Raw genomic sequence first — 12,298 nt, 5'->3', positions numbered from 1 at the left:
CCTGCTGAAGGTTTCTAGAAGTTCTGTTTTCATGATAAATTTAAAAGTGCAACATTACAATTTCCTAGCTTCCTATCTTATTGCAGAGAGGGGATGGTAGAACTCCAGTGATCTGTTTACACTTATTGATACATTTTTAGAACCCTAGGCTCAGTTCTTCTCTTGGCATTATTATTAAGCTATGTACCCTAAACAGGGTGCATCTACACATGCAGTTAATGCAAAGCAGTAAACTCTGGAGCAGTTCCAGCTGGAGTAAACTACTCCCAGGCACAGTGTCTACATGTGCGCCTAGGACAGCAATTTGAGCTGGAGCGGAGCAGGCCCCTGTCTGGCTGGGCTGACCAGGCACAATTTACATCCCTAGTCAGTGTCTACACATGTTTCAGCACAGTTAATTACCCTGCCATAAGATAGTACTGTCCCAACATTACTATCTTATGTCAGAGTTAATTAGTTTACTGCACTTTAATACTGGTGCACGTGTAGATGGTGACACTTTGTGGAGCTAATTAGTCTCCTCTGCAGTAAAATGCACGTGTAAATGCACCCACAGAAATCTTACGTGAAGCACCCTAGCTGGACAAAGATCAAGTACTTAAACTGAGCTGATAGTCTGCATGATGCAAGAATACTGTTATCAGTATTTTGATATCACCTGACATCATGTTATGGATATAATTAGTTGAAAATTTTGGATTTATTTAATTAAAGTATAGGTGTCGGAACCAATTCTCAGATAGCATAGTTACAGAAGCTTATGACCCCACAGTATTTGAGATTTGAAGACCTCATCCTAAGTTAATTAAATTCAGTGGGACACTTTCCCCTGAGGGTGGTGCTTTGTGTCAAGCCATAAATGCAGGTCCGGTGTAATGCAGAACATTATGACTCTGCTGTGTTTTCCATTAAAGAAGGAATATTAAGAAAGGTATCTAAGCAATAGTTACCAAGATGCTGATTTGCATTGCATGAAAGTATTGTTCTCATCTGTTCTTGTCAAGATTTGACATGTGCATGCAGAAGATATTATAGATATGATAGATCCTATATTTGTGATATGCATTCTTATATCTTATCAACCTGACATTGATTTCATATGATGCCAGCACCAGTAGGGTCAACAGGACTTTTTAATTTGCAAGCACATGAGACAGTGCATTTTAAGTTTTGGATATTCAAACAGTGGCTTGTTAAGGTATCTTTTTATCTACTATGGCCAGGGATCCAGTGTTATTGCTGCAGTTTGGAGGCTTTAGGGTACATAACTGGAATCATTGAGAGAGACTGCTTTTGTGTATTGTGAGGTAGCAGAGACTACAAGGACATTTGTAGGCGTTCTAATGAAACCAGACAACCTTGCAAGCTGTGCAAAGTGCTTGTAGTTACTATTTTTGGGGAAAGAGAAACAATAATAAATAATGACTAGAGAAATTTAATACTTACCAAGTGGTTGACAGCAGGCCTACTTACTTTTTCCAGATCTTTAGGGCCATGCTGTCTGATGGGCCTAGAGTAGAATCTTTGGTGCCTTTAGCTACCTGTTCACCCTTGAGATGGTGGTGCTGTGACTAGGAGAGATGTCTGTAAACCTCCTAGGTCTTCAGACTCCAATGGGACTTTGAAGACTGGATGCCTGAGATCATGTACTTGGGAAGTCAGGCACAAGAACAAGTATTCTGTACTTACTGAAGGCAAAACTAATTCACCGTAGTTTCATAGTTAGTAGGGTCAGAAGGGACCTGAGCAGATCATCAAGTCACAGGCAGGAATGAATGCTGGGGTCAGACGACCCCGGCAAGGTGTCTGTCTAGCCTCCTCTTAAAGACCCCCAGGGTAGGAGCGAGGACCACTTCCCTTGGAAGTTGGTTCCAGATCCTAGCCTCCCTGACAGTGAAGTAGTGCCTCATAGCCTATCCTCAGAGGACCTGCCTTGCTGCCCCCTGATCATGCGAATGGCCCTCCTCTGGACCCTCTCAATGTTGCTCACATCCCTCCTGAAGTGCGGTGGCCAGAACTGGACTCAGTACTCCAACTGGGGCCTGACCAAGGTCGCGTAGAGGGGGAGGATCACCGCCTTGGACCTGCTCGTGATGCATCTGTGGATGCATGACAAGGTGCAGTTAGCCTTTCTGATTGCATCCCCACATTGGCGGCCCATGTTCATCTTTGAGTCAGTAATGACTCCAAGATCCTTTTCTGCCTCTGTGCTGGCGAGAGGGGAGTTCCCCAGCCTGTAGGTCTGCTGCTGGTTCTTCCTTCCCAGGTGCCAGTACCTTGCACTTGTCAGTGTTGAAACCCATCCTATTCTCGTCCGCCCACCTCTGTAACCTGTCCAGATCTGATTGCAGCTTGTCCCTCCCCTTTAGCGTGCCCACCTCCCCCCACATCTTAGTGTCATTTGCGAATTTGAACAAGGGGCTATTCACCCCCTTGTCCACGTTGCTGATGAAGATGTTGAACAGTACAGGCCTGAGGTCCAAGCCCTGTGGGACCCCACTACCCACATCCTTCCAGGTCGAAAAAGACCTGTCCCCCACCACTCTCTGGGTGCGGCCCTCCAGCCAGTTGGCGACTCATCTGACCTTGGAGGGATCGACACCACAGTCGCCTAATTTTTTAATGAGAATGGGGTGAAAGACTGTGTCAAAGGCTTTTCTAAAGTCCAGAAAGACTAAGTCCACTGCCACGCCTGCGCCCAAGGATTTAGCGACGTTATCATAGAAGGCCACCAGGTTGGTCTGACAGGACCTGCCTCTGATGAACCCATGTTGGTTGCCTCTAAGCATACACTCCCCTGCTGGTCCCTCGCAGATGTGCTCCTGCATAATTTTCTCGAAAAGCTTTCCCAGGACCAAGGTAAGACTAACAGGCCTATAGTTTCCTGGGTCCTCCCTCCTCCCTTTTTTGAAAATGGGGAACACCTTGGCCCTCTTCCATGTAAACTGAGGCAAGATAGATTCTAATAGAGCCACTCTTATTGAAGTATTTCGCTTTTCCAGAATGCAGTCCTCCTGTTAGCAAGCTAGATTTTGCTCCTTGTATGTAGGGTCAGTCCTCTGATTTTTATCCTTATATATGTTACACAATGGCCTAGTTACAGATGGAATAAACTTGGTTGCAGGATCTTCATTGGCAACATGTTGTGTGGGGGTCGTGGGACGACATGTGCCCCACCAGGTTTCTCTGCCGACAGCAGGGCACAAGGCATGGGACTGCAGCCTGGCCAGAGCCAGGGCTTGGCAGCAGTGGGGGTGGCGGCAGCAGCATGATTTCTGTGCCAGTGATGGGGTATGGATCTGCAGCCTGGCTGGACCCAACGCCCAGCAGCGGGATGGGGTGTAGGGGCTCAGTGCCGAGTTGTGCTTCCCCCCCCCCACACACACACTGTCAGCACTTGCATGTCACCTACAAGGATCTTGATTGTCTTTCAAAAAGACTCTGACATCTTCCTGATCAGTAATGTTTGTGGATATGCACTGGAAAAAATGCTTTTCAGAATTGCTCCGTGATAGGTCATCAGGGGTTCCACAAAGAGTCTGGGAGTAATGGCAGGGCAGGCCAGGAGGTGGTAGGTCGCCTGGCTCCACATCAGCTTGTGTAATCTGCAGAGCCAGGGGTAGGGGTTCAACAGCAGAAGTAGTGATATGAAAGAGTTTTGTGACTTTAGGAAGTTTGAAAACCATTGCTTTAGAAGAAATGGGGTGGGGGGGTCAGATTTTATGGTTTGGGCATAAGGTAATTACTGCAGTTGTCAAAGCGGAGTCCCATTCCTCAGTAGCAGGTACGTGTATTGGATCTTCCTCTTGGACGTCAGGTGTTGGTCACTTGCAGAGCCTGGATGTTGCATTTGGTGGACTACAGGGTCTGATAGCTAACTCTAAACAATCCAGGTTTTAGTTAGATGATAGAAGTAGCAATGCCTGTGTAACAATATATAGTACATCATGTCAGTGTAAGGAATATCAGTTCTTGCATAGTCTTATGTTGCCAGCCTAGGGCAGACTGAGGGTTGAAAGCATCGTTTGAAATCTAACAAGTAGATTTTTCTTCCAAAGCAAGGCTTTTTATTACTATTTTAGAGGTTGTATCTCTTCTTCCCCCTGCTCCCTCCCTTTCCCCCCCCCCCCCCAGTTTAAAGAAAACATCACTCCTTCTGTATAACAAAGTTTATCAGGAGAAGATGCCAGTACAAAGGGCTCCCTTAGCTTCTGGCAGCCAAATGTGAACTCTGAAAATCTGCTCTAGCAGCTTTAAAGGATTCTGAAGTTGTTGAAGCCCACAGCTTGGTAGTTCAAACATCAGGGAATGAGTGGGCCCAGATCCACTGAATCCCTTCTGGCTCTGATTTAGTATCTACAGCCCACTTCCTGTTAGCCTCTTCTAACAGCTTTGGTTAGGATCCACATCCCAATCCACCTCATCCTCCATCCCCATCTCCCTGTGAGGTTTGCTGCCCCACATTATAAGGAAAGTGGGGCCCCACTGTTCGAGCAGCCTACAGGCTCTTACTTCCTCCCTCCTAGACTGTACAGGCTTTCCTCAACTGGCCAGCTGGTAAGTGGTCTGGATTCCCTTTCTTGATGATATAAGTTGTGGATATTGCAGTCAGTTGCTTTGAAGTGGCCAGTCTAAGTGGGAAAAGACATTTAAAATAATATCTTCCTTATTTGGAAAATAGAATATATGTTCTTGCTTCTCAGGAGCTTTTTGTTAAAGTTGTGCTGGAGTTAAAAGCCAGGTTAAGCATACTATAAATGTTTACTGTGCACAGACTCCAGCACAAGCAGCTGGGTTTCATTTGCTGCAGTACAGGGATTGGTGATGGCCTTTAAAAGGATTTTTTGCATTATCCCAAATTTAAAAACTCTTTAAAATCTGCAGGCGAGTCTTGTGCAGAGAGGCATGCTTTTTTAGTTGAAGGGAGAAACTAAAGGAAAGCAGTTTTATAGTCACCCCAAAATGATAAGCCTGGTTCTGAAGGCCATCTGCTTCTGGGATGACATAATGCGAGTCTGTCCTGTGTTTGAGGTATTGCTCCTTTGCTAGGCAGCCTTGGGGTACAGTGCTTTCTGAGAGTCTGGCAGTGAAGGAGAAGAGAGGAGCCTACAAAAGGCAAAGTTGAAATTAAAACCCTGTGAACCTGCACTGCTGCTTATTCATGTAGGGGTGAATGCATTCACCATTTTCACCTGCACAAGTATACGTTGCTCTGTTCATGTTACACCTCAGTATTTCTCTTTTAAATACATTCAGGGCCACGACTGTTCGCTACAAAGGGAGAAATCTTCGGATCAAAGCTCCAATGTGTAGGGCACTGAAGAAACTCTGTGATCCAGATGGTACGTAAGAGAAACTGGAATGGAAATGATTGCAACAGATGGTCTGAAGCATACAAGTGAGAGTAGGCCTGTTTTAGTGCAAATTCTCCTATCAAAGATGTATGCATCATCTCATATGTTCTTAGGGGGCTCTGATTCATTCCATTAGTCTTTTTGCCCTGTTCTCTTGTGTGGCCAATAGTGCTGCTTTGAAACAAGCCATTTCCACAAATCCTTGAATATGGCACTAGTTGCCAAGGGTGCCCTGCAAATTTAAGAAACCAGTTTGTAAAGGAAGTTGCCACTTTAGAAGCTCTTCTCTTTGTGTTGTTCTATAAACTGTTGCTGCTCATGCAGTTTGCTGCCTTTTTCACACAGCAAATGAGTATTGAGCAGTTTGGACCTTGTTTACACTCTTCACTTCAATACAGCTCGTTTGGTTTTCAATGAGCCAAACTAAGGGCATTTTAAGACTTTGAAAAATTCCTAGTCTGTTTCCAGCTGTCTGTTTTGACACTGCTTAGTCAGCTGGAAGTTCCAGTAGAGCTACAGTATGCAGGGAAAGCACTGGTCTGTCAGAACTGGAGGTGGCCTGAGAAAATAAGCTCTGGTGAAGCTGAGCTGCCTGCTTACTCTTAGTATGCTTCCATCATTAGCTGGATTTTGGACTGAGCACTTAGCTTTATTTTGGACTGAGGGCACTTTTATACATACTCTGGGAGTGGGAGGGAAGGCGCTTTGATTAGAGTGGCTCCAAGAGCCATTCTAATTAAAGCACCACCGTGTTTCTTATATCAGCATCCCCACGCTTAAAAATGGTGGTAGGGGCACTTGAACTAAAGCTTGTTTAGTTGACAAGCTTTAGTTCAAGCACCCCACCACCATTTTTAAGCATGGGGACACTGATGGATGAGATGCAAGAGGCTGCTGGAGCACAGCAATTGCCATGCTGGAATTCCAGTACATCAGTTCAACCTCTGCGTTCGTGTATAGACTTATACAATGAGCATAGTTACCTTTGCTCCTTGCTTTGACCTATGCTTTTGGGCTACTTTTTCCTTTAGGTATTAGTGATGAGGAGGATCAGAAGCCAGTGCGTCTTCCTCTTAAGGTGCCTGTGGAGTTGCAGCCAAGAAATAATCATGCGTGGGCTCGGGTGCAGAGTCTTGCCCAGAACCCACGGCTCAGGTAAGCAGAGACAAGATGTGTAGTAGGTCTTCAGAATGGGGGAGGGAATGTCTGGGTTTGGAATGGAGCACCTTTGCAACGTCATTCTGTCTGCCAAGCAGGCTGCAAAGAGTTAAATAAAAACGCTCACTAATCCAGGAGCAGTGGACCTAAATTGCTGATATTGAAAGCATTTTCTTTGGCTAACGATGTTTCAGACTATGGTAGGTCTTGTGGCATCAGACTTTAGAACTGCATCATTCTGATTACCATTATGCTATATCCCCTCTAATTTGCGTTCTTGTTTGAGTTCTCCAGGCTGTTTCTGGACTTACTAGGGTTTAAGATATTAATACTTTGCACCATTTGTGCCACATTTCCAGAGGGGATGCAGATAGAGCACTGGCTCATAGTACTGGTTCTCAGAGCCGACCTGAGCAGGGTGTGGGGCCTGGGGCAAATCAGCCCATGCGGGCCCTGCCCCTGCTCTGATCCCACAGGCCCAAAGAAGCTGCCACTGCCATTGACAGCTGGGGGTGGGGGGTAATGAGCAGCTGGATGTGGAGCTGCTGCTCCAGCCAGCTCTGCATCATTGCTGATCTACCTAGCTCCACAGGGCCCGCCAAAGTGTGGGGCCTGGGGCAGTCACCTTGATTCTAGATCAGAGTAACTTACATTTCCTAGATAAAGATATCAAGGTATTGATGCAGAGGATAGGGGGAAGATTAGGAAGGGGTTAATTTTCTTTTCTCTTGGTAGCAACCAACATATTATGGTAAAATGTGGGGAGAGAAACTTTACTTCAGTTTTACACTCCATGCCACAGTTGCTATTGCAGATTTGTTCTATTTGCTAGGGATAGTACTTCAGTTATCCACCTGTCTTCTGTCTTGACCAAAAGTAAATGAAAACTCAGATCACCTCTGCAATATTTATTTGAGAGAATTTTGAGGTCATTCACAAATTATGAATTACCTTACATGTTATTACTGTGCACTAAAACTACTTCCAAACTACCTCTTGTTTCTTGAGGGTAGGGTTAGAGTGTTCATGCAAACATAGGTGTATGAATGACTTTGTATGACATGTTTTTTGCAGTCTCTGCTCCTAATTTATACTGTGCCTGTGTCTTCTCTTGATTCTGTTCCAGCAGCAGGCTAGGTTTTGAGTTTCTTCTGACTTGTGTCCTGTGTTCTCTTGTATTGGTTCTCTCCCGTGCAGAATGATAGTGGAATTACATCGGAAGGTCTCCAGCCTCATTGAGTTCCTGAAGCAGAAGTGGGCTCTCCATGAAGTGCGCATTGTATCCTTTTCCTTTTTAGAGATTAACTCCTCTGAATGCCATGATTTGTGGGAAATTCCCTCCCTCTTCTAGTCCCAATAGTTCTCTGATGTCTAAACCTACTTAAAATATAACTCATGATCCCTTAATGGGAAACGGTCCATCTCTCTGAGCTAGTGATAATGGGGAAGCATTTTTCCTTTGCCTCAATACTTTATTGCTCTCCCTTGATAAATATAGTTGATCCTATATGAAATTCACTATTTTTCTATTCCTTTAAATGGTGGACTTGATCCATATGGTCAGAGAGGTTTATGCACTGAAAAATCATCTATCATAGTTGGCTCTGCTGGCGTAGTCGGGAGGGACTGATGATATAATTTAATTTCCTTAGTCTCAACTGGTCAAGATTGGTTGGGCAATGGGGATGGAAACTTGCTGCTGCTACCTATACATTATACAAGCCCATTGTTTATCATGAAGATTAACTTTTGATAGCTCTACCTTTAACCTTTGATCCATGTGGGATAAAGATATGTAAGATACTGACTATTCCTCCGTTAACATCTAGTTTCTGTTCTTTTTAGTTTTCTCATGCTTTTTTACTTTTGTGGCGTTTTTAATTTAATCTTTTATTGCTTAAGCCTTACAGAATTGTCAAGGGAACATCTTACACGTGGCAAAAGAACCAAGTGCAACATGGGGGCTACTGAACTGAATTTGAATTCCATGTTCATATTATTTGGCTAAAACTTTGCTTTTTGTTTAAACACAGTTGCTATGTAATTTCTAGTCTGCTGCACAAGTGTAAAGCAGAGATCAGTGTGGCCTTGCTATAGAATATGAATGAAAATTGCTCTTGCATTTGTGAGATATATGGAGCCTTTATTATATCAGTATAAACCTGATAATAAAACATTATACTGTTGAGTGGAGAACGTATCCCACAGGTTCCCAAACTACAAATGAGACTACTTCTATCTAGGAAAGTGGCCAGCTGATACTGCAGCTCTTCTGTATATTGTTATATTCTTTGACATGGCATATTTAGCGTAAAACACTAGAGGAACGGCAACTTCAAGACTCCAGAGACTCAGAAGCAAGAGGCAGTTTGTCAGAGGAGAAAGTGATGCTTCATCTCTTCCCAGGGGAGAACTGTACGCTGAGCCCACTCCCTGGGGTAGCCAGAGTGGTTCACTCTAAAGCTTTCTGCACAGTGCATTGGCAGGAAACTGGCAAATGCAAACAGAACACAAAAGACTCTCACTTATTGCCTCCTGCACAGATTCTAGGCATACAAAGTGGTCAGGGGACAGCCAGAGGACAATTAAAATACCCACGGGGAACAGAAGGTAAGGGTGTCGGAAGGGCAGAGAGCACTACAGAGCCAGGCAGAACCTCTCAGCCTTCAGCTGAAGTTTCTGCAAGCACTGAAGATGGCTCCCCAGAGAATGGCCTAGCAGAAGGGGCAGCTCCAAGTCTTGGTGTCACAAACGCTCTTGATAAACCACCTTCTGGACTTCAAGATCCAGGAGAGAGTCTTGAAAAGTCAATCCCAGTGGCATTCTGTGCTGAGGGTCGGGAGGCCCCAGTTGGTGATGAAGCAATTGTGCTACCATCATGCAGCACAACTTGTGCCTGCAGCAAGATCCCTGATGTGGAAGAACTCTCTCTGCTTGATCCCTTCCCACGGTACATGAAGTCCTGTCAGGACCTGATTGTTCCAGAGAAATGTTCTTGTGCAGACAGGCTGCATCAGAAAGACTTAGTTCCCTCAGCTGAGAGCACTTCTCTTGTGGCTCTTTCAACTGGGAGCACAGAAACAGCTGACCCCAGCTCAGCACAGGTGGTGAGAGGTGGGGTAGCATCACCCAGCAATGGCCCGTCCAGATCTGAAACTCAGGCTAGCCACTGCCAGGGACCACAGCCTGAGGCTTGTACCAAGGAGCTACCAGATGCAGTAATGGAGGACTCTCAAGAGAAGCTGAGCTCCTCATTTCCACCTTCATCTCAGGGACAATCTACTGCAAAGTCTCTCAAAGATGACCCGAGCCGGCTTGCTCAACAGGTCAGAGAAGAGGGATGGAGTCTTAGAACCTCCGAGAGCCTTACGCTGGCTGAAGTCTACCTCATGATGGGCAAGCCGAACAAACTGCAGCTGGAGTATGACTGGCTGTCAGTCTTAGAGCCAGAAACCCAGGATTCCAGGGAGAAAACAACTGAACCCAGTGCTCTTCCCACATGTACTCCCTTTCACAAGCAGAGACTTCTCAACTGCCTTTTAAAGCTCATTTCTACTGAAGTCAACCCCAAACCAGTAAGTAATGACTTAGGTTAGAAGTTGACAACTTTAAAAAAAAAAAAAAAAAAAAGAGTGGTGAGCCAAACCAGTGCAGTTTGTTCTGAAGGTAGGCTGCCACTTCTAACCTGGCCACCACTCCCCTCTTTGCTGCCTGTCCCCCAGGCCACAAAACTGCTGTTGGCTTACTGATAGTTTAGCTTCTGTGACCAATGTTGAATTGCCACCAGCCCCTGCCATACATGTTAAAGTGCAGGATGCGATTTGGGGGATAACAGCTTAGGTCTATTATTGTTTCTGCTGTTAATAAGTGCCCAGCTCTATAGTGATCTTGGTTTTTAGAAAGAAAATTCCATCCCAGGTAAATAGAAGCAAAATAGAATCCGCCACCAAAAGCTGCATCTCCTTCATTTTTTTTATCCCATTTTAACTTAAATATTCAGCCTTGGATCCTCAGCTTCAATAGCAGTAATGATAAACAGTCATTATTGTTGCGCTAAAGGGAAGCCATCACACTAGCTGCATGTAAAAGCTAATCTTTTAGAAGGAACTGTAAACCTTTGATTACTAATGTTAATTTGATGGTTTAAACAAGTCAAGGAAAAAAGTCTCTTGGGTGCCTGAGATTGTACCACAACAGAACAGAGGATGTGACTAACAATTAAATGCTGCTTATTCCAAGATTATATTTGGAGCAAGTGGTTTACCAGTGAGCTTGGAAAGTAAATCTGAAAGTGACAAAGTGAATGCTGTGTTGCATCTAATGACCTCAGGATCAGTCTGCTCTATCTACTTGTGAAAAAAATCTTCCCACTGTGCTGATCCTACCGACTTAACCTGTGATTTGGGTCAGTCTGTGTTCTTTCCTACTTGCGTATGGTCACCAGTGTTAAAGATTCTATGACTAAATTCTGCTCTCTGTGAGAGTCTTAATTTAGCTGAAGCTTAATAAATTGTTCTGTTAATGCACAAGAAGCAATAGAATTCAATAGATAAGACCACATACATATGGTGGGGATCTGATGAGTTAGTGTTTACACAAGGTCTTCTAATTAGAGTGTCTGTTAATCATGCCTGCTGAATAGCCAGTTAATCCTTTGACCTTTGGTTGCTTGTGGAAACTTGTTTTTTTTTTCCTTTCAAAAGCAATGTCTGATACTAGCTTCTAAACCTAAGAGATTCCTAATCTGCAAAGGAGCACAGATGATCCTCATTAGATAGTGGCAGTTTTATTCAGTTCTGCTAATTCATGTCCTGAGAGCTACTCCTAGGTCACTGACATAAGACCATTCTAGTGGAGCTGTGGGTCCAGATTTAAGCTGCAGCCTTAAACTGTAATATCTTGTGGTGTGGATCTTGTAGGCCTTTGATGTCTTTTCTTATTATTAACTGCTTAGAGAAAACCGCACTCCTAGCAGTGTGAGACATCCAGGGAAAATGTGTTGATTAATACGCACAATTGCAACTAGGAAGTGGCCAAGAACTATTTAAAAATATTTTAAAAGCTAAAAGAAAGTCTTAAGGTATTTATTACTTGCTCTTTCCTTGTCATTTCAGTGCCATTAATGTCTTTATTCAAAGTAGTGTGGTGCTCACATAAAAAGAAAAAAAAGAAGAATGAATGAGATTCTTATTTGTCCAGGTCCCCTTTCAACAGCAGTGCCTGATATTAAAAAATAAACATCCTTGCATTGATTGTATTCTGATAAAGCAGGAGGATCTTTTTGCTGCAGGAAATGCTGTGGGGATGTGAAGGATGCATTCCCAGGGGATAAATTTTATGGCAGCATTCTGTTACCTTCCTGGTTGTCTACATGGCATGTAGATGCCATGTAAACCAAAAAATGGCAATTTAAATGACAAAGGATTAGAATACCACCTTATTTTTCAGCACAACTATTTTTGGTATGGAAACCATCTATTGTTTTGTCCTATTTAAACTCTTATCTCTGCAGGTTGGATATAGGGAAGGTAATATTTCTGCTTGGGGACCTTTTAAGTTCACGTGAAGTTTCATTTTTTCTACTTTGTCAAATGTCTGAGCTTTGCATGAACAAGAAGCATGTGATAAGAGGTCATGTTATGCTGCAGCATGCAATAGCTGTCTCCAGGGGTGCCCCAGAAATAATGTTAGTAATGTTAGGTAAGGTGCTGCAAATTTCAGGAGTAGCTTGAGCCAGTGTCAGTTTAGATGTTATAAGTCAGCTTTGCTATGTGAATAATTCCTGC

At 44.0% G+C, this 12,298-nt stretch overlaps 1 protein-coding gene across 8 annotated transcripts in view; it reads left to right on the top strand.

The window, feature by feature from the left end:
* CRAMP1 (cramped chromatin regulator homolog 1) overlaps window positions 1-12,298 on the top strand; it is a 61,694-nt gene that overhangs the window by 26,148 nt on the left and 23,248 nt on the right. For all 8 annotated transcript variants that reach the window (XM_014520213.2, XM_025204150.1, XM_014520211.2 and 5 more), the window contains 4 exons: window positions 5,257-5,342; window positions 6,386-6,509; window positions 7,710-7,791; window positions 8,822-10,087. In XM_014520213.2, coding sequence (XP_014375699.1) covers window positions 5,257-5,342; window positions 6,386-6,509; window positions 7,710-7,791; window positions 8,822-10,087 — 1,558 coding nt within the window. The remainder of the gene's footprint in view (window positions 1-5,256; window positions 5,343-6,385; window positions 6,510-7,709; window positions 7,792-8,821; window positions 10,088-12,298) is intronic.

The sequence above is a fragment of the Alligator sinensis genome, unplaced genomic scaffold (assembly GCF_000455745.1).
Source record: "Alligator sinensis unplaced genomic scaffold, ASM45574v1 scaffold404_1, whole genome shotgun sequence".
Lineage (NCBI taxonomy): Eukaryota > Metazoa > Chordata > Crocodylia > Alligatoridae > Alligator > Alligator sinensis.
The sequence above is the reverse complement of the archived record's forward strand: the minus strand, read 5'-3'. Positions and strand labels throughout refer to the sequence as shown.